Source organism: Lepidochelys kempii, chromosome 7 (assembly GCF_965140265.1).
Source record: "Lepidochelys kempii isolate rLepKem1 chromosome 7, rLepKem1.hap2, whole genome shotgun sequence".
Lineage (NCBI taxonomy): Eukaryota > Metazoa > Chordata > Testudines > Cheloniidae > Lepidochelys > Lepidochelys kempii.
Window position 1 is genome coordinate 20627726 of NC_133262.1, and position 27110 is coordinate 20654835.

At 41.3% G+C, this 27110-nt stretch overlaps 1 protein-coding gene across 3 annotated transcripts in view; it reads right to left on the bottom strand.

Moving 5' to 3' along the window:
- Positions 1-22913, bottom strand: part of SLC6A6 (solute carrier family 6 member 6) — a 73583-nt gene extending 50670 nt beyond the window's left edge. The window contains exons 1-3 of one of the 3 annotated variants that reach the window (XM_073351299.1): positions 22673-22913; positions 15968-16003; positions 13157-13222 (exon numbers count right to left, since the gene is read on the bottom strand). In XM_073351299.1, coding sequence (XP_073207400.1) covers positions 13157-13211 — 55 coding nt within the window. In that variant the 5' untranslated portion in view covers positions 13212-13222; positions 15968-16003; positions 22673-22913. The remainder of the gene's footprint in view (positions 1-13156; positions 13223-15967; positions 16004-22672) is intronic. The other 2 variants (XM_073351300.1, XM_073351301.1) reach the window with 2 other exon arrangements.
- Between the last annotated feature and the right edge of the window lie 4197 nt (positions 22914-27110).

A 27110-nucleotide genomic window follows, 5' to 3' on the forward strand; every position in this document is an offset into this window, starting at 1 on the left:
TTTATTTGAACCAATAAATCGATCACCACTGAACCTCAGACAATTAGTTGAGTAGGGGAAAATAAAAAACCCACTGCTCTTGGCCTTTCTAATGGGAGGATAAAAGTGGGGAGGGAGACACACAGCTACTCTGTGTTTACAAAGAAAATACAATGGGTTGTATATTAATGCAGTGTTGTTCTGCTCAAAACAAATCATGAAGCCTAAAGAAACAAAATACTCAGCAGTCAGAGGTCACCTTTTTATATGGGACTTGGGGAAAGGGAGGAAGGTATTTTGATACCATTGACTCAGGGGAGTGAGAGTTCTGTAGCGTTTCCCATGTGGGCAGATGAGGGGGAAGCTGGAAACCAATCCAGCTCCTATTGAAGTCAATGCAAACTTCCATTTATTTCAATGGGAGAAGTATTAGACCCCCTAGACCGTAGGGCTGAAATAAAAGGTCCATGTGAAACTATTGCAGGGATGGAGAGGGAGTCTTGCACCAGGAGGCCTGTTCAGTTGAACCACAGCCACTAGTACAGGCACTGGGGAGCAGTAATGGATACGACCTACAGCCAGCATGCTCTTTCTGTTCTGTATGCTGTAGCTTTTGATTCAACAGCTATGAATCCAACCGCCTGCCAGCAGTTATCACAGACACACTTTTGTCTTTACCAGACTTGGTTAATGTTAGCAGGTAACCCCAACACATCCCCAGTCCTGAACTTCCCCAGAGCCATGTGCTCGGATTTGTCCACCCCTCTCCTGCAACATTCTGAGGAATAATAAAATCCGTAATCTCCTTTAAGGAAACAACACCCACCAGTTTGCCACATTAACTGGAGCTGATATTCACTTTGGCACAAACACAGCGTTGCTGGTTTAGATTAACAGTAAAACAAGCTGGTTAACAAATGAAGACAGGATTTTAAGTGAGCTCAAGAATAAGAGAGAAAGTTAGAAATGGTTACAAGTGAATAAAAGTGAAAACATGCATCTAAAAGTCTAACACTTAAATCTAGCAAGTTTTAGTTCAAGGCTTTGTTCAAGATGCCCTTTCTCACCCACAGTCTTCCAGCAAGACGGTTACTGGCCCTCTCCTCGGTCAGGATCTCTTCCAGAGGCCCAAAGATGCTGGTGCCTTTGTCTTCTTAGGTGAAAGAACTAACTTGGGGTTCTCTGTGCCTTTCTTTTATAGTCCAGTGAATCTTTGAAGTGGATTCTTCCAAAGGATACCCCTCAAAGTAAAGTTCATTCAAGCTGTGAGGAAGGCGACAGAGTCTGGTGGTGAAGAAAGCTCCATGCTCTTTTGTCCCCCACTTGTGTTTGCTGAAATGCAAATCCTTCTGTTTCCTGACATCTCCTCCCCCTGCTGCCTTGATGGGCCTGTTTACTACTTGTATGTAAATTGAGGTAAACACACATTCTTTTGTTTAACCAATAGTTTAACAACTATTGCCTCAGCAGGGCAGTCTGGTTTTGAACCCGTGCTAATAACATCACATGGGGGAATTCATAACTTTACATATAATGTTGCTATCTACATTTCAGCATAATATTATTGACCAGTGACTTACTAGTTTCCAGGTGATACCTCACGAGGCACATTTTGTACAAAGATTATTATAATAGTGGGGAGGGTGTGAACACAGGGCTGTTTTGGGTCACACCCTGCAGATCATAGAACATTGGCCTACCAGCCTCTCCCCTACCCACCTCTCTCTACCCCCAACCCCAGCTAGGAGCTGTGGAGACCCTCCCAATGGTACAGATGGGGTACAGAGCATCCCTGCATAGGGTGACTGCTACTCCTCTGCATCACACAGCTACGGCCAATAATCCTTGCATGCCAACAAGCCTAAATCTCAGCCACTGTCTTCTCGTGCCAATAGGCTTGTCGCACCACAGATCCAGGTACAGGTGAGTTCATCAGCAGGACTTCTTGTGGTGCTTCCACCACAGGTGAAGATCCCATATAGGGGAGAGGAGTAATGCAATGGTGGTGGGTAGTTTGCAGAGGTAGGAAGAACTGATTACAGCTATTATGCTCTTTGTATATAGTACTCGTAAACTGTGTAGTGGGAATGTCCAGTTAAAAAGTAGTTTTTGTTCACATCAAGCCAACTACTGACCTAATTTAATACCCCCTGGGTGTGTTAGCTAAAAGCCTAGTGATTGTCAACAAGCTAGAATGAGCACCATGTTCCTGCTGCTTTCCCTGCTATACTGCTTCTGATGTACCCGTTTTCCAGGTTTGAAAGTGCAATACATTATTACTACATACCTCCTAATGTCCCTAATTTTTAAGAACAGTGACTTGACTGTGCCCACAAAATTTATGTGTGCATGCAATTTACATGGCACAACGGATGCATTGCCAAATGTTGTTGGTATGGTTAAGAGGACCCTTCAAGTCTTGTTCCTTAAAATCTCTTTTTTTCCCCTTTGACTGATTTGTTTGCACTAAATAATAATTCACCTTCCTACTAAACCTAGCAAGTGTTTTAATTTTGGTTTGGTTTGGGTTTTTTGCTTCTAGGGGGCTGTTATATAATGAAGTTACAGTTCATTAGTGTGCCTGAGCATTAACCCTTTTAATTAACCTTTTCTATAACCTCTGAAAAACCATCAGCAAACACTTAGACCGTATGGACTATGAAGAAATTTACTTGATCATGTAATGTAACCTCTCAAAAAAAAGAGAGCTTATGAACTTGAATATTTGCAATATTTTGTATAGTATCTATTGACTTTTTGTATGTGATTAATAACGTATTGAATCTATCCTATGCATGCACCGGGCATTATATATATATATATATATATATATATATATATATATATATATATATAATGCCCGGTGCATGCATAGGATAGATTCAATACGTTATTAATCACATAAATAATACATGGAATCATTAGTCATCAGTCTTTCATTTGGTGCTATAATTTTATACTGAGTAGATCTCAAATGCATAAAATAAAAATAAAGTAGGCATTGGATGAAGCAAGCATACAAAGAGATGTACAAATATATTATTTTTAGCTTTTTTTCCCCTTGGGAATAATTTCATATTCCCCTAACATGCTTTGCTTTAGCAACAAATTCTCAGTTCGTCACTACATTTACCCATATCGTTTACTCATGGGCTAGTCTCAAAGGTTGGTCACATTTTTTCATATGTTTTCCAAATACTCACTTCAAACCACAGGCGCCAACTTTCCAATGTGCCGGCGGGGGTGCTCAATCTCCGATTCTGCCCCAGGCTCAGCCCCCACTCCTCGCCTTCCCCCAAGTCCCCACCCCGCCTCTTCCCACCCCATTCCACCCCCTCCCCTGAGTGCCATGTCCTCGCTCTCCCCTTCCCTCCACAGAGCCTCCTGCATGCCGCGAAACAGCTGATTGCGGCAAGCGGGAGGCATGGGGAGGTGATGATTGGCAGGGCCCACCGACAGGCAGGAGGCGCTGGGGGAAGGAGAGGGGGGCTGATAGGATGCTGCTGGTGGGTGCTCAGCAACCACCATTTTTTCCCCGTGGGTGCTCCAGTCCCAGAGCAGCCACGGAATTGGCACCTATACTTCAAATAAATACATCAGAATACATGTTTGGTGGAAACAGAAGTTGGTTCAATAAAAGATATTACCTCACCCACCTTCTCTCTCTGGGGAAAAACAAACTTTCGGTTTTTAAATATTATTCAGGGTTTGGGGTTTTTTTTGGCTATTGCTATCCATAAGTAATATGTGACACTATGCAAAGAAGATAAAAAAAGGAAATGTCAGAAGCATTCAAATTTCCTTGTAATATACCCAGTGGTAAGCAGAGGAGCGCTGTTGCAATGCTTCAATATCTCATACAAAAAGTCATTTCACAGATTTTGACCAATTTTATGACCAGGCTGTAGCATGGATGAGATCCTAACTACCTGGATGGGACTGTATTTCTACATTATTTATTGACCTTATGTATCCATCTAAGTTTTAGATCAGGGGTCTCAAACACGTGGCCCACGGGCTGCAAGCAGCCCCCAGAGTTATTTCCTGCAGCCCACCATAGCTCCCCTTATCCCCCACCTCCGCCTCCCTGAGTGTCCCCGCTCCTCTGCCTACCTCCCAGCTCTTCCCGCTGCCAAACAGCTATGTGGTGGTGCTTAGGACTTTCCGGGGGGTGGGGGAGGAGTGGAACGCGGCACGCTCAGGGGAGGAGGCAGATAAGAGGCGGGGCCGGGGCTGGGATTTGGGGAAGGGGTTGGAATAGGGGCAGGGAGGGGGCAAAGTTAGGGCAGCGACTTTGGGGAAGGGGTTGGAATGGGGGTGGAGAAGGGTGGGAAGAAGCGGGGCAGGGGCAGGGCCTTATGGAAGGGGTGGAGTGGGGCCAGGGCCAGGGGCAGAGTTGGGGGCTTTTGTATCTTTGTATGAAAAGGTGTCAGTGATGCGGCCCTCAGGCCAAGGTACTAGTCCTCATGTGGCCCTCGTGGTGATTTGAGTTTGAGATCCCTATTTTAGATAGTATTTGAGGACTTATTCTAACCCTGCTTATGAGGACTTTTATAACATAAACATCAGATTGTAAGTGGTTTCTAACATAGTGACTCCATTGTGTAGGTTAATCATGTCTTAATTATGTCGGTGTACTGGGCAAACTAGTCCTCCTAAAGCCCTGATCTCGGTGTGGGAGGGAGGACATCCCAAAATGCATTGTTCACAAAAATCCATGCCTTGGCCCCAGCCGCACCCTTCTGCACCACCAATATGGTACCTATGCACCAAAATTTGCCCAGAATGCACTAATACCAAATGGCTGTGCAGCACAGCAGGTTGGACTTGACCAACAGAACTGACACCAGATTGTGCAGGAAAACCTGTTGCTGTGTGCATGAGCTGAGCCATGTTAGCTGTGGCCACAGTAGAAGAACACACCAGAGTCCAACTGCACTGTGAATGTGGTTCCACTGAGCGTAATTTGAGCCCTGGGCTCTAATGATGAGAATGAGTTACTTTGGGTTTTGTTTCGATTTCTTGTCTGCAGTGGGGCCTATAGTTCACAGAAATATGAGTCAGTGAGACAAATTAGTTGTCAACTTTTAAAATGACGCAGGCCAGTGCTGCTATGATAAGAATCTTTGGTTCTCTTACTGAGGTAAGAATGTTTCTAAGGCACTTTATAAGACAATCTTAGTTCATAGCCCTTGAACAATAAGAGATTTTCATTCGGTTTGGAAAGCGGGGAAGGGGAACGTTGTTTATTTAGTTCAAGAAAGCAGCTGAACAGAAGCTTTAAACTTTATCAAGATTTGCATAGGAAATGAAATCTAACAGTGGTTACTGGTATACAGAGGATATGCCAAAAGAAGAAGTGATAAACTGGCTGCATAAGCTGGTGGCACAGTTTGCTCTGCTCTTGATTGTCAAACATCATAAAAGAAGCAAAATCATGAAGATCATATGATGTTTTCTTTCTGTTTATTTTTCCATGCATCTTGTGAAGGGTGCAGTCCTGACAGCCTGGAGACTGAAGTGCCTTGTTTATGTACTGAATGGTTAAGGATGGGCCAGCCCAGTTCAGTGTCCACTTCCCCTGCATTTCCCCGCACCACTCGTGTGCCTCCATTTTATACAGGGCCTCTGAATAGCCTCCAACAGAAAGTAATTTTGGTCACTGCTGACCTGATTTAAACTAATGAGCTGGAGGTGAAAGTCTTCCTATCTCACTACCAATCCCATGAAACATCTAGTTCTCCAAAATATCACATGACTTTGATTAATTTTTAAACCAGAAGTATATCTTCAGTTCTTTGTAGCCACACAGCTTTGACAGCTTTCATATAAGGAAAGCTGCACTGCTCGTTTTGTGTCGAGAGATATGAAAAGCAGATAGTGCCTAAAGCAAACATTTAATTTCTCTAAGGAAACTGAACATGCAGATCACTTCTGCTTGCCACGCTCTGAAAGTGGCGTAGGTGCTCTGCATGCAAACAAAAGGACCTGATCCTACACTTTAAACTCAAAGAGCCCACTAAAGTGCCACCTTGACCTCAACGACCTTGGTGTGAGTGAGGACTACAGGATCAACTCTGATATGAGCAAAGAATACCAACAGTGCCAGCCTAATACCAGTGTCTCTCTCCTCAGCTGTCCACATGTCGCCCTGTTGTTGGTCTTTGTGGGTGAACATGTTTCTGTGTATGACTAGACAAAATATAGCAACTCAACCATTTTCCTCCATCCTTTATCTTTTCTATCATTTCTGACAGATATCAGCTGATGGCTTTAGTTGTACAGTATATTGCTTTTATCTTCCCAACCTGGGGCTCTGTAAATTTCACTTTATGAAGGTACAGTTCAGAAAACTGAACAGATGGGGCTAAATTATTTCCTAGAGTATAAGCCTATCCTATCCTCCCATGTCCCACCCAGCCTTTCTCTCTGACATCCAGGGAAGCAGAGCAGGCTGGGAAATGTAGTCCATTATGGCAGCCATATCTGTAGATTTAGCTTCTGACAAGGCCTGATGGGAAATAAGTGGTCCATATAAACAACACCCTTTCCCCAGATAAAACAGAGACCTGGAAGGAGTCGGGCTATTGGAGTAGAAACAGTCAAGTAAAGGCATCTCCTTATGTTTAACTGTTTATAATTGTTTGGGGATTTTTGGTAGCATCTTTGCAGTGGATACCTTTGAAAATTATCTGGAGTGACCAGTGAAATTGCATGTAGTTTTGCACCTCTCTGAGGCAGGTTAAAATAAAGTTACTTCGACAAAAGGAATGTTCTGTTAGCACATTCGGCCGGTGAAAATTTGCTATCTCCTGAAGCTCAGAGAAGCCTCTCTTCATAGCCAAGGCTCTGTGGCTTGGAGTTGCTGAACTGAAAAACAGCTGAGCTGAGAAGCAGCTGCTCTGTGCAGCACTAACTACCTTGTGTGACCTCTATCTGCTGCCGGGAGGCATCGCATAGTGGCACGAGTAGTGAGTGCCTATATAGATCCTAAATGCCTGGAGGCTCTTTTTCAAAATTATTTAAGATTGTACCAATATCAAATGGGCATTTAGTGTTAGTGGGGGGTGGGGCGGGAGTTGAAAGGGTATCTATCGTTTAAATGTCCCAAACTGTTATAATCATTATTAAATAATTATTTATTAAACACTTTATACCACAATATCTTCTCATGGCACTTCACAGAGATTTAAAGAGCCATCGGGTGAAATCCCAGTGTCACTGAAATTAATGGCAAGACTACTGATTTCAATGCCACCAAAAGTCAGCCAGGGTCCCTGCCCCAAACCGCTTACAATTTAAATTTCTAGCATAAAGATCCCACTTCTGATCTCAGATGACCTCAGCAGAGTAACTGCTGTTTTATGCTAGTGTAAGTGAGATTGGAATCTGATCTAAAATGAAGTTACGCTGGTGTAAAACTGGTTTGGGTCCTAAAATAAGAGGCGGAGGAAGGAGAGCTTAGGGAAAGGAGGGACAAAGGTTAAAGTAAGTAACAACAACACTGTATGAAAAGCAAATTTAAACGCTCTGATATTTCACACATTCGAAACAAATAATTGGAAAGAAAAATTTAGAGAGGATATTGCATTATCATATGGGTGATCAACAGGGTGACCAGATAGCAAGTGTGAAAAATCGGGATGGGTATGGGACGTAATAGGCACCTATATAAGACAAAGCCCCAAATATCGGGACTGTCCCTATAAAATCGGGACATCTGGTCATCCTAGTGATCAATGACAGCTCTGGGTTGAATATAAAATAGCAATGGCCCCCATTAGAGCTATATTAGATTATACTCATTTTATCTTGAAAGCACAAAGCATGTTCCTTTAAATAAACAGAAAATGCTTAATATAACAACATGTGCCAAATAATCACTACTGTGTTTCACAATATGTTCTGTGACTGATTCCCTGCGCCACAGTAAACTGGTATACATGGTAGTTCTGGATGGTATAACTCACTGTGTAACGTATTTGGAGTGATTTTAAACAACTAATTGTTTGGGGATTTTTTTAATTGTCAGTTCCCAATAGGGCATTCAGAAATAGTCACATCATTATTATTTATTATTATTTTCTATTATTTTCAAATGGTGATGTACTGGTTTTAGTGGCTGGAAAGTGTTGTGAATGCTCGAGACATGTTGCATTGCAGGGAAATCTATCCAAGCCACTTCCAGTTTGTCAAAACACGTAGTTGGTAAGTGCTATCTGCAGGTATTGCAAGGCACATCTGGGCTGGTGCAAAGAGCAATCAGCTCTTTTTGGCTGCAAAGACTATTCAGCACCTCACAGAAGGCATTCAGCACCTGGCAAAATCAGACCCTTTATGTGCGATCATTCCCAGTAGAGGTTCAGACAAACATTCTGCTCTTGTCTTCAGAAAATAGCCAGCCTACTGAAGGGACACAGCTAACTGGTACTCCACAGAGCAAATTATGCTCTTTCTGTCAGGGCAAAGATGTGCTCTCTGTGCTTCATTCTGCCTGAAGAGCAGCCCTGCCTGTGAGGAGCACAGTCATATTAAGGGGAAAAAGACAGATCATCTGTCTTTCAGTCAGTCCGCCTAGGACAGGAAGAGATTGACACCTCAGGAAGGAACTCATCATTAATGGAGGAGCTTAACAGCAGAGTGCACGCAGCATAGAGCAAATCCTGCTCTAAAACCCTGAGTTCAAGGCCAAAACAATAACTGGGTTTAAAAAAGAATGAAATAAGTTAATGGAGGACAGGTCTATCAATGGCTATTAGCCAAGATGGTCAGGGATGCAATCCCATGCTCTGGGTATCCCTAAACCTCCAAGTGCCAGAAGCTGGGACTGGATGACAGGAGATGGATCACTTGAAATTGCCCTGTTCTCTTTATTCCCTCTGAAACATCTGACACTAGCTACTGTCAGAAGTCAGGGTACTGGGTTAAATGGACCATTGGTCTGACCTAGTACGGCCGTTCGTAGGTTCTTAATAGAGCCTAGACTAAGTCTATAACATAACCAGCTAATAACTGAAAGGATGTTAAACTGTGTCTACTTGGCTTCAACCCCGGTAAACAGAGCCTAAATTGCCCCATTGTAAATTTGGAGGGAGTTCACTGAAGTCAACAGTGATCATCAGATTTACAAGTGCACCACTGGGGAGTGATATGGCCCAGTGGGATTTTGCCTGAGTAACAACTAAGCATTATTGCAAAACTCCCACTGATTTCAAGGGGAGCAGGATTGATCCTAAGTAAGGAGAGTAAAACGGGGCCCCATGTCTATGGAAATTAAGGGCCTGATTCTGATCTCATTTATACAAAGGTAAATCAAAAGTAGCAACCCTGCAGTCAGGAGTTATCACAGTGTAAATAAGCTCAGAATCAGGTCCTACATGTGTGTTTCTTTGGAATAGAATTTTGACAGCTTCCTTCTCAACATTAATGCTATCTGAAGGTAGGGAGTTTAGGAGGGAGTCCATGGAATCACATGAATAAACACCTTCTCCTACAGCCCTATTGCTCCTCAATCCCTTGGGTGACAATTATTGCCTCAGTGATGTTCTTCAACACTGTGTGACTTAAATTAAACTACTGCAATTACAAATACCTCATTCCCGGGTTTTGCCTTTTGAAATGTAAAGCCTCCAATGACTGTGTTGTCTTATGGGTTTTTTCAGTGCCTAGCATAACAGGACCCAACTGGTGATTGGGGCCTTTGGCCATGACCTTAATATAAATAAAAATGAATAAATGACCTGTTCTGCTCACTTTTTCACCTCGAGTCTACTAAATCAGTTAATTGTCACAAGCATGTAAGCCAACTGGAGTTTTGCCTGAATAAAGACTGCTAGATTTTTGCCCTGTATTCTTTTATTATTATTCTTTATCTTCTCTTATACTATTATGCATAATGCTTCCTACTTTCTACCTTTTCATCTACAGTCTTGATTTATTAACACGTTTGTTGACATTTTGCTCCCCTAGCTTTGCATGGGAATGTATTTCATAAAAGTGCAAAAACAAATCAAGAGCAAGCAGAATCCTTCTTACTCAAAAGTCTTATTGAGCTATCAGCAGAAATGCCAATGTCTTCTGATGCATCCGATGAAATGAGCTGTAGCTCACGAAAGCTTATGCTCAAATAAACTGGTTAGTCTCTAAGGTGCCACAAGTACTCCTTTTCTTTTAACGTCTTCACCGCATCACAAGGAGATGAAAATGTTATTTTGTTATAACCTTCCATTCCTCAACTCAGAGGACTTATACAGTATTTCACTGGAGTACGTAGTGTTTCAGTCATGAGCACATGTTGGTTCTTTTATTGGTGAATCTATCGTGTGTGATATTTCATGAGTGTGTATTATTATTTGTAGCTGTTGCTTTCATGTAGCAACTGTAATAAACTAGCTGGATATATGTTCCTTTCACTTACTAATTAAAATCAGCATTGTTAAATTTACTTTTTGAAAAAATGGATCTACTGCATTGGGAGTATTACTGACTCCATTTGCAAGTCTTTTGCATCAAATATGTGAATTGCAAAGTGACTTGGCATCCCTACTCATATTTGGGAGAGGCAAGACAAGATAACTTTAACATGTAATTCAAATTACCTTCCAGAACAGGAAATAATCAGATTACTTCACAAAACTACTTTTCGTTTTAATTAAGTAGTTGTTGCAATCAATTACTTCCACAGTTGTATCACTATATACATTGTGTGTGTGTGTGTGTGTGTGTGTGTGTATCAATTATTAACTGGTGCTTTTTGACCTACCTAAACCTGAGACAAGACTCCCTTCTATTTTCAGGAAATGGCCCAAATGGATAGCTCAGACCTAAATCAGGGAGACTATAATCAGAATCCAGACCCAGACACAGATCATATTTTTGCAGCTGACTTCCATCTCTACAGAATACAATGAGCCAAATTAAAATCCCAGATCCAATTCTTTGGCTATTCAGACTCCATATTCCAACCTTTTAGCAGCTTACACCCATCTCTGTCACCATTGTTCACCTTTGCCACTTGTTTCCTCTTTGCTGCCAGGTGTTATGTATATAATACAGCCATTTATTTTAAACTTTTAATGATCACCTTTGATCTGGTTTGATCTGAACCTGGATCAAGCTGGGTAGTCTGACAGCTACACCAGAGTTCAGTACACAGTCTAGGAAATACACTCCATGACAGCAGTGAGCAAACATTAAATAAAAAGCTTTCATTCACACTTGTTTGTTTGTTTGATTTTTCATGATGCACCAGACTTTATATTTCATTCTTGGTGCACATGCCACAATCCCAGCAGTCCAGCCTCCCTCAGGGCAATGGAAGAGACTTGATAAAAATGCCAATGTATATGAGAGAGTTAGATTAAGCAGTTCTATAAGAGTGGACTGATGTCACCCAATTGCTTACGTGAGCAAAGCTCCAACATGGATGAGAAAGAGATTATCTCCACTATGTGAAAGGCTACCTCTTTCCATGCATATAAGCCATATAATGACAATATACTAACTATACAGAGAGACACGGTACAATATGAAGAAAAAGAAAAGTGCTAAACTTGTCAGTTTCTACATTATTTACTAATATTTTAAAACTAGTATAAAACAAATGAAGGGCAGGGATGCAGATAAAAATGACGGAGCTGGAAATAGAGTTTGGAGTAATATACAGAGGACAATTGCAGGAGGGGTATTGAAACATAAAATGTTACGTATCTCAGTTATTTCTTTGCACTGTAGATAACAAAACAATAACAACTACAATACGAAAGTTAGGATAAATCTAGGTGCATTAAAATGAACACATAATCATACTGTCTTAAACCAAACCCTAGTGCAATAAGTAGGTTGCATGCAATGAGATGATATTCAGTACTAGCAAGTGTAAATTCCTGTATTGAGGGAGAGGAAATAAATAGCACAGCTATTAATTGAGGGGTAGCTAGCTGTGAATTTGAGCAAGATCTAAGGGTGATCACAGACAGCAAATTAATACAGAGTCTCAGTGTGATGCTGCTGGGGTGGAGATGCCATGCTATTTTTGGATCTGTATATATATAAAAGGATCATATGGAAAGCTAAAGAGATAACAGTGTCATGTTAACACAGCCCTAGCACAGCCATAGTGGGAATAGCATGTGCAGTTCTGATCTCCACAGATTAGAACGGATATAGAAAAATTAAAGGAAACACAAATAAGGGCAATAAAAGTGATCCAAGGACGGATGGAGAGATTGAAGGAACTAAATTAATATAGTCTAGAAGTGAGAAGAATATGTGGGCCATGAGCCATCTATAAATACCTTTAAGGTAATAATATATGTGAAGGTAAATAATTAATCTGGCTCAAAAGATGGTAGAACAGGGAGCAGTTGATTGAAATTAAGTAAGGAAAAGTTCTGGATGGAAAGTAAGAAGAAGTTCTTTAAAGTGCTGCACCAGAGCAATGACACAGACCCCAAAGGAGGTTGTCTGGGTACAGTCATTGCCCAAATTCAAGAACAGGTTAAATAAGAAGCTAGGGAAAAAGATGTAGACAATAGCGCTCTTAAAATCCAAAGGCATACACCAGGCAATCTTTTTTTTTTTTTCATGTTCTATTTACTTTGGTTATCTGAAAGGCTGGTGCTCCTACACAGAAGTATATAATATATGATGCTTACAGGACCTGGCCCACTCTGCTGCTATATATCTGGTTAAAATCGAACCCAGGTCAGTTGGTTGTCCTGTGGCTTATGTAAAATAAGTTTTGTGGATTTCTGGAAGAACAAGTGTCCTCATTGCACAAACCACCATCCCAATAAGCAGACTTATGGGCAGTTTCAGCATTGAGGCCAAAGGCTGAAAGGGCATGAAATCTGATTTTTTTTTTTTTTAAACACATAAAGGTGAACCTTCTAGCTCTGAGTTCAGAGACATTAGTATGACAATGTGAAGTGGAATCTTGACACGGTTGCTGCTCATGTTGTACCTTGTCTGTGGATCAGTTGAGAACCAATCATGCCAATATATCACCTTTCAGGAATGCTAAAATACACAACACTTAAAAAATATAAAAAAGCGGGCACTGGTAACAAGTCCTAGAATTTTTAATGACAAATGGGTGCACACACACCAGGCATATAAATCCATGTAGCATCATTGCCCCCACCCTTTACAAATATCCCATCCCAACTGCACTCACCAGTCGGGACTTCTGTCCCCTTCTCACTGTGGATGGGCAGTGGTGATTCCTCCATAGGGTGAGGCACTGATGGAAAGTAATGAATTGTGGTAGTATTTGTCGCAAAGTGACAATCACAAGACGGTCCCTTTATTATCATTATAATACAAATGCCTGGTTACTGTCACCAGGAGTCCTTTTTCAAAATGTCACAATGGCAGGAGGTGGCCCCTGCAAATATTTCACGTGTCCGAGGCACCTCTGAGAATTCAGACATATCAGTGGGATCCACCATCTGAAGTTTGAAATCCCTGGGTTTAATTTCCTCTTGAGAGTTCACATTCTGGGGGGATTATTAGCTTCTGAAAGTTTAACATTATCGAAGAGGCCTCATTTTGGTCATTCACAGTCGATGGGGTTAATCCCAATCTAGAATTCATATCCGCGGAAGTTTAGACCCTTCTGAAAATTCACACTGCACAGACAGGTTTCTATCCTGGAAGTTTCATAATTCCGACACTTGACAATATGCTGGTTATTCACATCCCTGGAGTAAACTCTCTTTTGGAAATTCATACTGTTGAAGAAGCCAAAGGGAGCCAAGGCACTGAGGCACATATAGAGACAGGTTACAGACATCAAATCTGAGTCATGATATTTCATGCACAGAACCAGGAGAGAGAGGCTCTGGTGCTCAAAGCTTGCCTTTGGCTGCTGAAATGCCACAGCAGGTGGTAGAAGGTTGTACTGCATGTGGCCTCTTGGCCATAAATTTTGTATCACTGATCCATTTTATGGAATATATTCCAGTTACAAGGCTCTAGATTATCCAGATATTCAGCTTTATGATATTAAAGTCACTAGAGGGAGATCTTTGAATCTGCATTCCAATGGGCTCCAGATTCTAGCGTACAACGTCGGGACACCGTATCATCATGTCTTTATGTTTCTTTTTCTATTTGGAGCCTCTTCCTTTAAAGATGTTTTTGTTACCCTGGTGATTCCTCTTTAAAAAACTGGGGGAAATGTGTCCTTTGAACTCTTTTCAAGAGACTTGAATTTTCTATATTAGGGGTCCCATGTTGAAAAAAGTGAGTAATATGACTCCTGGAATTTTTCCATTCCTATTGTCTTTTAAAAAATGGTACCGTAGCTTTTCAAAGATACCCTCAGTCTCAGTTTTAGCATCCCAGTGTAAAGGACAATTCTTTTTAATTGCTGGTGTGGGGGTTTTTTTTCATTTAATATACACATGCTCTTCTCCTTTGAAAAAGCTTATCCTTAATTGATTGCCCTAACTATTTCCATAAAACCAGCCAAAAGAATGTTCATAATTCAAAGATACAAAATAAAATTCTTATAACATTTCTGCCAGAAATATAGCCAGAATATAGCGAGTTTTCAATAGATTTTTGACTAGCAATGGACTACGCAGTTGTGTCTTGCTAGATTCAAAGAGGCTCAAGTCTCTGTCTACACCTAAGCCCTCCACTTATTGAAATGCAAAATAAAGGGTAGCATAAGAGAGAAACAGCTGAACACAGTTGACTACATAACTATCGTACTAGACAGGGAAATAATGGTCTACAAGGGTGCTTTGCGCAAGCTCCTTTTATCTAAAAGCGGAACTAACATTCCAGCCCAATAACACACACAAAAAACATTTGTCACCACACAGCATTTTGCTACATATTAACCAGGAGTTTCTATCTGAGTCTAATCTAGTGCCGTAATTCAGAGACGTATGTTATTTTCTGAAAAAATGTTGATTTATGAGAAGTCAGATTGATGTGAATGCTCATGGCTTGCCACGCCACTTGACCTAGTGCGTGCTTCAAAGTTATATAAAGCAGGTCCTCTGCATTGCAATTAATGCAGTCATTTTCCTCATTAAGGCTCATTTTGCACTAAGGCATTAATGGTCTTAATCTATGCTGCTTCTTGAAAGATTTTCTTGACTTTACTTATTAGAGAGAGATACTGGAGCAGAATTTACTTGACTACTCAAAGTTTTAAAATCAGAGATCTGCAAGCAAATCAAGTTGCTAGGCGACGTGTAAAACTGTTGAACTCCATGATGTGTAGCTTTACGTATTCTATGGAGAGTCCTGTACAAGATTCATCAGCCTGATGTAGACTGAGCATTTATTCTGGAGGCAAATGTATTCACAAAACATTTGCAACAATATTCACTGATGGCTGGTGTTATTTAATCTCATTTTAGAGGGTCCATGGGTTGTAAAAAAGGCCTGAAACATCTGTATGCTACAAGAGGCCACACACATAAACAAATAAACAAAAACAACTTTACAGACACAACTTGGATTTTGTAGAAGAATCCAAAAGAGAGAAGCTTATTTTTAGCATAGGACTGGGAGCTAGGACTCCTGAGTTCTAAACTGAACTCTGACATTGATTCCCTCTTTGACCTTGGCCAAGTCACTTAGGGCTTGATCCAAAGCCCACTGAAGTCAATGGAAGTTTTTCCATCAAGTTAGTGGGCTTTGGTAGAGACCCTCAACCACTCTGCATCCGTTGCCCCTCATATATAAAGTGAGACGTTACTTCATACCTACTTCACAGGAGTTACCAATATCTGTAAAGTACTTTGTGATGGTGCCTAGGTACTACCATGATATACACAATAGAACTGCATATATAGATTTGAGATAACAGGTATTGAGTATTGTTATTGTGTAACTGAAGTTTATATTTACATGCTCTTTATTCAGTTGGTTTCTATGAGCAGATGGTAAGCGTTCAGTATTTGAACATTCTAATCGTTTTTATAATCCTTTTGTAATTTCATAAATGAACATAAATAACACTTACATGAAGAAGAGTCTCTCCTGAATGGATTTTCTCTTCCTGTTTTTGGAGGGGGGGAGAAGAGGGAGAAGAAGAAAAAGAAAAAAAAAAGAGAAAGCAAATAAATAGACAAATACATAAAATAAAATAAAATAAAATTAAATTAAATTAAATTAAAATAAAAAAGAGGGAAAAAGTCCATCAGGATACTAAGATACATTTGATTTATACGTCATCATGCAGATGATATCCAACAAATAATACGTATGAACTAAAGAAGTTTTTTGAAGTACATCAAGATACTGAACATAATACCACAAAAATAGGTCGTTTCTCATCTGTCATCCCACAGCAAATTTTAATATGAATTGTTACAGAAATTTTGCCTGCATGTGTATTAAGAGCAAGTAAATTACACTGTCTGAGTGAAAATAACATTCCAAGGCCATTTTACGTGGAGCAAGGTAAGAAGGCTTTTCAAATTACTTCCTAAAGTTCTCATTGATGGCCACATGCATCTCTGTGTAGGATCTCTGTTTCCCATCTACTCAGTGCTAACATGCATATCTGGGGCAACCCCTAAGGCAGTGTCTCATAGGTTTTGCAAATCACTTTCCTCCACCCTATGCCCAAGACACAGTTGCACTGAGACACAAGCCTTGCAGCCAAAAAAGTAGTGGATGGCTCCCTCTGTTATGGCAGGGAAACCATAACAACAAACACAATGGAGCTGTTGGGACTCAACAAGCCTTCACTCCAACAAATGACTTTGGATAACCACCCTGCCTCATGCCATTCCCCTTTCCTGTCTTCAGTGTAAACAGGGATTGTGTAAACTTAAAAGTTAATTTGGATTAAGAAGGGTGTGAATTTAAAACACAATAACTATTCTTGAATAACTTCAAGTGCGGACACTCTAATTCTGGAATAACTCCCACATGTAGACAAGCCCTAAGTCCCTCAGAAAGATAAAAACCACATGAATACAGTGGTGGCAATAGAAGAAGCCAACTGCTATCACTTCTCTCTTTTTTCTTGGAAGCTCAGACCCTGAGGTAAAATAATATTGGTAAATGTTGGCCCTCCAATGGCAACCCCCATACTTAAATTTGGAAACAAATTAATGGATAACTTTACTGCACCTCTACTTCCAAACTTCTACTGGAGTATTTTACACCAATGTCAACCACGGTATAAGTTTAGCAATGCAGTAATGACCAGAGCTTAGCATGTACATTCTCTCTTTGAACAGATAAAAATACTTTGGGTCAGATCCTCAGCAGGTATAACTCAACTCAATCAATGTAGCTACAGCGATTTACACCAGCAGAGGCTCTAGCTTTTGGTTTAACCTATCCCAACATACACTTGGGGGAGGGGGGGAAATTCAATGAACATAGGAAGGACAACTTCATACTCTGACTTTCTTTCCAAACCACTGGAGAATCATTCCTGTAAGTGGACTATTCCAAGTGCAACTGTAGTTAAGTGGGAATTTGCTATATGAAGTGCTTAAATGATGGGACTATGGGATTACTTTTTAAAAGCAATCCTGTAGCATAAATGTGGGTTAGAGCATTTGACTTCTTTCATCACTAATCTCCCATTGTAATCTATTCAAAACTGCAATTTTAAAGCATTGACAATTGATTAGGGTGATGAATCAGATAAGGTATTACTTTCAAAAAGCTGGTTTCAAAGTAGCAGCCGTGTTAGTCTGTATTCACAAAAAGATAAGGAGGACTTGTGGCACCTTAGAGACTAACACATTTATTTGAGCATAAGCTTTCGTGAGCTACAGCTCACTTCATCGGCTGTAACTCACGAAAGCTTATGCTCAAATAAATGTGTTAGTCTCTAAGGTGCCACAAGTCCTCCTTATCTTTTTTTAAAAAGCTATAACTCCTCCACCTTGCACATTCATCTTTAGCTGTTGCATGTTTCAAACTGAACTGAAGTGTTCTTAAGAAAGCAAAAGCATCTTTATGGAGTCATTTGTCTACGTTCTAAAAACACTACAGAGCATGGCACTGCTGTACAGAGTCCCTGTTTGGTATTGGTTCAGGTGTGTCAGGTCACGATTGAGGTGTGCTGGCAAACTGGGAAGGAAGGGAGAGCAATGGAATAACAGAGGGGGTCTGGGAGATGAGAAATGAGGAGCATTGGCAGAGGGGTGTGATGAGGAGCTTGCACTGACTAAATGCAGTACCTGGCGCTATACTGTGCTACCAATTCTTCATTTCACCAATTCCACCCCCCTTGTTAGTAGAAACAGACAAAGGGTGTTTCTGGAGCTCTAGCGGAAATCACAGATGGAGGAGACTGCTCAGACACTAATTATTTTTATATATCTAAAGTTAAAAATTAAATGATGGTGACTATGCTGTTTTACTCATTTTTAAAAAATATAGTACAGACCTCAGTCAAAAGATCCAGTGTTCTGAACCTGCTATTACTGCGGAATACTGCATGGGTTTTTTAATACTGGAAACAGAGGGCTTTCCAAAGCAATACTAGGGTTGACAGCATTATTATTTGCAGTGGACAGAAAGAGCCTTAGCAATGGAACTGACTCTAACCTACATTTTATAAGTGCAATTTCCCATCAATAAATTTCATCAGATAGTCATTTCCTTTACAGCACTCATTTCTTTAAACAAGATATTGTCAGATCCAATAGAATAAGAAAACAATTAATCTTTTCTCCAGAAAATGCTTCCACTATGGTACATGTAATGACACTGTAGAGCAAATAATCTACAGGAAAATAAAGATTTGGAAGACTGAAAGATTATATTGTTATGTTCTGAGGAGGGAAAGCGTAATGAAATAAAATGTGATTGTTTGGGGTTTAAACAGTTCTGCCATTGTATTAATTTGACAATTCAGGATGCTTCAGTAAAGTGAAAAGACTTTGGTTTACCCTAAATTCAGTTCTCTGTGCAATGATGGTTTAGTTGTCCTTTAGGGTTTACATTTCTCTGCCCCACAATCTATACCCTCAGTTGGCTCTGCTGATGCATTTGGGTGCAAAATGCAGATTACACTTTCAATGCAGAGCCAAGTGGGAACAGCCAAAGTTAGAAAGACACAGAATGGAATGCCTCCTTGCTACTGAAAGCACACACAGCACAAAACAATTAGGCTATGAGGGAGTAGAGCTTCAAAGCACTATATGGGGTTTTCTAACCGCGCTATAATCCATAGGACTTGCTCAGTTAAAATCCTCTTTGGAAATGCATCCCCAAATGGAAAGGAGGCTTTAAGTGCAAATCACGAGGCTGTAGCTCAGTCTTGGTATTCAGATTTCAAATTAAGGAATTAATCCTTGAAATTCTCCCCAGTTTTAGCTGTAAAACAAGTCACTCTGAAGAACCCTACTGAAGCCATTAAATTCTGGCAGGCAGGACTTCTCCAACATCATGCACAAATAGTAATCTAGTCTGAGGTTTCTTTGTATTTTTCCACAGCAGTGCTGCACCTCTTGTTCATACATGATTTCAAACATCCTGGAGACCCATTCTTACCTCAGCTCACGCATTGTGCCATTTAAAAAAAAATAAAAAAAAATAACCATCAAACCATCAAAAAAATAAAAATGCATAAGCTAATGGCTGCCAACTAAACTGAAGGGTCAAATTCTCCCCTGCATTACATTAGTGTACATTAACATCTGCAGAATTATTCCAGGTTTACACCAGAATCTGGCCTGATACCCCTAAAACCAAAGAAGGGCATTTTTAGACAAGCACTTCTGCCCATTTGTCCATCTCCTTAATGCCTCCAGATTGCTTTATGCTGGCTGCAGTTTACTGCTCTTTACATAGTGCCCTAGCACTGCACACAGTTAAGCAGCAGGTAGCTAGAGGATTTTGAAGCCAGTTGTCTGACACTACACACTGGAAAATGCAGGTTGGTAAATGGTAAACAACAGAAATTAAAAAATTAAAAAGGAATTCCCTTGCCCTTTCCATTCTCTCTCCATCTATATTATAGTACAATGATACTCAGACCTCAGTAGTGTGAATTCACTGTTTCATTTACTATAGTGCTATATATTCATATTTAAACAGTAGGACAAGGGATACATTTCCCTTGTCCTACTGTTTAAATATATCTCCTAAATATTTCCCCTGTCCTACTGTTTAAATATGAATATAAAGGCCAGTAATTTTGCTGTGAGAATTATATATATATATATATACACACATATATATATATACAGTATTATTCTCACAGCAAAATGACTGGCCAAGTATTATTACTTTATCAACTACAAGCAGTTAATAACACAGTAAAAACATCCTGACTGGTTAATAACTTAGTTTGTTTAATAATTAAGTGTTGAGTGTTTTAATATCATGTGCCGTAAAGAGCCACAGGAGACACATTAAAGAGCCACTTGCAACTCAGGAGCTTCAGTTTGAGTATCACTGATATAGCACATTAAGTTTGCCTGTCCTCCATATTCTGCCCTCTAGTGGCTGGAGTGTCATAGTTAGATCTGCCTGAGAACTGATTGAGAAACTATGTCACCCCCTACTGGCTGCAGCCTAAAGAGAATATAAGCCATAAGAAAGAGAAGATGGAAGAGAATGGGAGAGATGATGGGAGAGATGAAGACAGCAGTGAAGATCGAGATGGTGAGATGGAGAGACAAGAGGAGAAAAGGACAGAGGGGGGAAAAGAACAAAAAGGTAGATAAAGACCGAAGTGAGAGATGGGCTATCTCTGAATGTTTCACAGGTACTAGCTAACATTTACTCACCCACCTTTACTACAAATATCCTCCCTCCAGACACATACAATTCACCCTCAACTTGTGCCCCGATATTGGAGGGAAATAGCATTATTAGTACGGTAGCTATCCCTTTGTAAAAACTAAAATCTCCCTCTTTCACCACGACCATACTGTACACTTCTGTAAAAGAAAATGATCTTCCACCAACATCCCACAGGGAAATCTTTCCATAATACTTCTTTGGAAATAAACAAGGCCAAAAAGAGTTGGCCAGTTCTGCTTGAATCCAAATCTAGAAGTAACAAATCCATATGCCAAGATTTTAAAAGTTTTGCACAAAGTCTCTCTCCTCAACATTCCACAACACACAGTTTTATTGGGTTGATTTCCTTACAATCCTAAAGCCATAGAATCTAAACTGGTAGCAACTGTCATCCAAGTACCAAATTACCCAGACAACTAACTCCATGTCTCCTGAACAATACCGCTCCACTTTTTGTTGGTCCAACATTTGAAACATTTTGACATATAAGCAAAAAGATACAGTGGTTACCAAAATAGCACTATAAACACAACCAGTTCTTCTTGGCACATTTTCTTAATGCCTTTCCCAATACGGTTAAAAAATGGGAACTAACCAAAAAAAAAAGCCTCTCTCCATCTTGGCATGAAGTCTACTGAAACACAAAAATCCTTCATATGTGGGACTGTGTTTCTTCAAACTTGTTTCTGTACCTCTGTTTTCCCACTATGTTTTCCTTTGTTATTATTATTTTAAAAAATAATAATAAAGAGAAGAAACAAGATTTCAGAACATGTAAGTGTAAGAATTTTGTCACTTTGAAGGAAAAAAGTAATTCTCAAAGAAAAATATATTTTTTCACCTCTCACGAATGAGGAAGTGGGTGAATATATTCTGAATTCTCCATCTTTAATGCATGTTTTATCTTCGGTGTGAATGCAAATTAACTCCCACACACACACCCCTTATCTTCATATATGGAAACTTAAAGCTGTCTCCAAAGTCTGTCTTTTGTTACATGATCATACACCACTGAATATTCATCATCTTAAACTCACTGGGCCAAATTCTGACCCAATCCACACTGATGTGAATCCAGAATTACTTTTTTGACACCAAGATAACTGAAATCAGAATCTTGACCCACAAAGTTATGGAAACTTTAACTGCCTCTGAAGAAAAGAATGTCAGACCCCGGTCAGATCCATTAGTAGCAGCAGCAGCTGCAACAGCACCGGCTGTATGGGTCTTTCAATTGGACCTGACTGGAGGTTTGCATACAGCCTTCAAAAAAATGTTGCATTTTGCACTAGGGGAAACAGCAGGGCTGGGAAAGAAGAAATGTACTTTTAACGGCTGGAGAGCTGCCAAGCAAGTGGTTAATTTCACACTGCAGACTGTTATCTGAAAAAAGTTAATACAAGGTGGTGGAGCATGTACGGAGGGCGAGATGGAAATAACCGCTCGAGAAACCACACGGTAGCCTAGATAGCAATTAAATATAGGTAGGTGTTGGGTTTTTATAAGGGACTTGAAAAGAAAGAAACGGCCCTATTGACCTGCGCGACCGAAATGCAAAGAAACAGCACGTTGTAATCTATCTAGCCCAGGGTACGGCAAACCACAGCGAAGATATGGGGCGGGGGGGGAGAGGCAGGAGGGAAACAGACCCTGAGCATAGATGAGACATTTGCAGCCCTGATCCACCGAGGCAATGCCCGCCCCCCTCCCCTTGTTCCTTCTGAGGGTCTTTTCTTTGCCATCTTCACGCAGCAACAAGAGAGAAGCGGCGATCAGTCCTCCCTCGTTCCCTCTCTGGCCGGGCAGATCTTCCTTCGGCAAAGGCAAACCCCCTCCCTGCCTCCTCCCGACGGCTCCTTCTTTGTTCCTTCCCCGTCTGCCTTCGGGAGCGACCAGAGCGCGAGGCTCTCTCCCTTTCTGGCAGACAATAGAGAGGGGATCTTACCTGCTGCGGGCTCAGGTAGCTGGCCAGGGCTCTAGGCGTCTGCCCGGTGCGTCCCAGGGAAAGGTACCGCCCGACTAGCCGGGCTGCGAGGGAGGCGGGGGTGATTTATAAGCGCTTTCTTCCTGACCTCTCGTCTCTGTTGTCTAATGAGGGAGCGTTGAGCATCACCCATCCTGCTGAGTGGAAAAACACCGGCTCAGCCTCTTCTTTGGTGGAGGGGGCGGGGGTGCTAGAGGAAGGGGTGGGGGGGAAGGAGGGGCCACGCTTCAGACACACAGCCCGGGAGCCTGGGCTGGCAGGCAGCCCGCTCAGCTCCGGGGAGGGGCAGCGGCCAGCGGGGCCGGGGGCAGGGAGGAGGGGGAGCTGCTGCTGCTGGGAGCCGGGAGGCTGAGTGCGGACGCGAGGCCAGCAGGCGAGCTCGGCGAAAGGGAAAGTGGAAGCTTCCCCCGCTGCTGGGGCAGCCCGTCCCGGCCGCGCGCAGGCTGCCGGCCCCCCACCCCTCTGCCGCGCATCCCCCTCTTCTGCCGCGCATCCCACCCCCCACCCCCGCTGGAGTCACTCCGGATTGACAGGGGTGTAACTGAGAGCAGCGAGGCACAGCGGCGCCAGGTGCCCTGGATACGCGGCGGAGGCGTTGAGTTGCACTGACAAGTGGAGTCACACAGCATTTCTAACCCGAGCGCCCGCCCCCCTTGAGCCTAGGTCCCAGGCCTTGTCTCCATCCAGGCGATGGAGGGCTCGTAGACTCCTAGGACCACGGAGGCAGGCCCTCCCAGAGGTCCAGAGAGGCCCCCAAGCCATAATAAAAATAAAAAATGAGGACACCTGAAAACAAAATAAGGCACCAAAAAAACGAGTGAGCCATTATTTGATTTTTTTTTAATTTAACACATGCTTTTCTAGCCTTTTTCTGTGCAAACGCACTAATTATTGAGGGAAAATGTAGCTTTCGGGCAATGTCACAGTTGATATTCAGCATGGCGAGCCCATTCAAACGCTCTCCATAGAATCATAGAATATCAGGGTTGGAAGGGACCCCTTAGTCCAACCCCCTGCTCAAAGCGGGACCAATCCCCAACTAAATCACCCAGCCAGGGCTTTGTCAAGCCTGACCTTAAAAACCTCTTGTCCCATAGTTGAACAGTGATAGTTCTTTACCTGCTTTAACATGCTGAAGGCGCGTTCACCCAAAGCCACTGATGCACGCAAACTGACAAAAATACACAATGCAATTGTGATATTAGGAAACACCTCAGAGAGTCCAAGTTTGAGTATTTCTTGAAGCAATTCCTTTGGCTTGCAATCCAGTTTAAAGTTTGTAGAATATATCTGTTTGAGGAAGATCATAGAATATCAGGGTTGGAAGGAACCTCAGGAGGTCATCTAGTCCAACCCCCTGCTCAAAGCAGGACCAATCTCCAATTTTTGCCCCAGGTCCCTAAATGGCCCCCTCAAGGATTGAGCTCACAACCCTGGGTTTAGCAGGCCAATGCTCAAACCATTGAGGTATCCCTCCCCCCAAGGTGACCTTGTCACTGAGATCTTTTGAGAGTCACAATTACTCAAATCGACATGTAAGACCTGATTGAATAGAGTCAGTGATGACAAGAAAGACATTGATAATGCTGCTCGGCACCGGATTCAGTAGGTAAGTTGCAATTGGTAGAGAACTCAGACGAAATGCCGTATTCTGTGCTACTAATCTGGACTCAGTCAGGATCACTTCCCATTGTTCACGAATCTGTTGAATGTCATTGATAAGACTTTCAATGTTATCCCTCTCAACATCAAGTGTAACATTGTGTGCTTCAATTACCAGGTTAGTTTGGTGGATCATTGTTAAGTAGTTTCATCCACAAAAAGATGACATCAGAATGTATTCAAAGTTGGACATGTGCTTCTGAATAGACTGAAGTTCAGTTCGAGCCTGTGCAGTGAGATTCACACAAATGCTGAATGCTACACAAATGCTGAAAAGACTTAAAACGAAGGAATACTAATTAAGAACACAAAATGAAACAGTCAGACAGGTTATTATCTTTATCACTGAATCAAAACTCAAGCATGAAAGGTATAATATAACAGGCTGAGCTGAAGACAAAGGGATGACATAGATATATATAGATATATAGATATAGATATATAGATATAGTAAACACTGACATGGATACAGACAGAGGGATAATGTCCAAAAATTTCAAACATGTGTCCTCACGAAACTCACTATACAAGGTTGTCCTCACAAATTTTCACCTTGAAACTGGACCTATAGGCTACGAAAGCCGATGACGATGGCCAAACTACCAAGCTAGGGCTCAACCAACCAACCAGTCACCTCTTTTAGCTACCATAAAAAGACAATAATGAGGAATTCTCACACATAAATATTTAGTCCACTAGACATAAAACTATAAAGACACTAAAATGTAACAATTTGCTACCTTTCAACATACATTTGATCCAGCACCAGCCACTAGTAGTAGTTTGTTTATATAATCAGCTGATCTGAGAGGACACATCCATCATAGTCTAATCTTGTGCCATCAGAACTGATATATTTTTATTAATATTTATGAAAATGTTTAACTCTTTAATATGATAAAATCTATATCAGTTAACAAAAAACTTAAGTCTTTTACCAAATCACATCTCTTATTTGCTTAAATTCGCAGCTCTAAGCTGAGAGAGTGTGTCACATTTTGGTCCGATAGGGATGCACATAAAAACAAGTTGCAAAACTTATCAAATGCCAAAAAATTAACAAGTGTATAACTTTGAGGCCCCCTTTGAGCTTGAGGCCCAGAGCAAATGGCCCTCCTGGCCCCCCCTCTGATTGGCCCTGACCATTGGGTTGGAAGGGACCACAAGGGTCAGCTCGTCTAACCCTCGCCAAGATATGCAGGAGTTGTTGTGTCTAAACCATCCATGACAGATGGCTATCCAGCCTCCTTTTGAAAACCTCCAGTGAAGGAGCTTCCATGACCCCCCTCCTAGGCCGTCTGTTCCATTGTCCTACTGTTAAGGAGTTTTTCCTGAGATTTAATCTAAATCTGCTATGCTCTAGCCGCTCAAGGTTTGTTTTGCCTTTTTTCCCTGTATGGCTTTTCGGTGGGTTGATGTCGCTTGTGAAATATGTAACAACTCACTCTTTGTCTCTGTCTGCAGTTCTGAGAGGCCCTGCATCCTCTCCACCTTCCCACAGTCACGCTCACAGGCTGCAGAGGTTTGTCTGGGGAGCCTTTTTTTTTTTCTACAAAGAGTTCCCTTCTGTGTTACCAAGTATCAGGCTGTACTGGGACCAGGGCAACAGTAAGTGGAACACAATCAAGATCTACCCTTCATCTATACCCTCAACACACACCTAAACCCATAGCCCTCACTTACTCCCAGGTTGATAATTTCCACAGAAATTCTGGCTGCATTCAGTTTGGTTGAGACTGAGCTTTTAGGGATGTTTACAGACCTCTGAGATCTAGCTATGTAGTCTCCAAACTAAAATCTCACACCTGAACACGCCCTAGTTTTGTGAGATTTCAAATAAGGTTACAAACCTAACAACCAGAAAGGAAGAGGGAGTGTCGACAAGCAGATAGGACACAAGACTAGAACTCAGGTGACCAGATCCAGGCTTTGTTGCTTGAGCCTCCCAGAGATTCCAAACATCTAGCACACACAATGTACAAAATAAATATAGTAGTGTCTACTCTTGGAAACTATAGCAGTCAGTGGTGTTTGAAACTGCCTGGCCATTAGGAGCTTCTCTTCACGAGACTTTTTTACATCGAATTTCATAAATTTCTAGATTCCAAGGCCAGAAAGGACAACTGTGATCACTGAGTCTGATCTCCTGGCTAACAAGGCCCATAGTAGAGCTTCTTCAAAATAAGTCCTAGAGCAGATCTTTTAGAAAATTCAGAAGAGAATGTCATTTTTAAAGTTGATTGTTTTCCTTTAGTGATTAAAGATTAATGCTAAGTATGTGTGTGTATTCAAGGGACAATAGACCCACTGTTATAAAAAAAGAGAAAGAAACAAAATCCTTTTTCCTTACATTAAAATAACCACGTGTGGTTGTTGTTAATCACCAAAATGACGAGCAGCTCACGGTCTTCTTTCGCAACTGTGTTCTACATGATCAGCGATGTGGTATTGCACATTTTTTCACAGAATCAAAGCAATTAAAGACAGAAAACATTTGTTCCCTTTGACCATTCCCCTGTCAAAAAAAGAGTTATTCCCTCTGTACATTCCTGAATGCTTGCTATTTGCTAACAATCAAATGGTCACTTGTATCATTTATTTTACGTAGTGTAGGTAAAAACAATTACATGGCTTTCCCAGAAAACTCTAGTTGTTAAAGTATTTACTAAATCAACTCACTTCATGCTAGATTTTTTTAATATCTATTTTAAGCAAGTTTCCACTAGTTTTAGGTAAC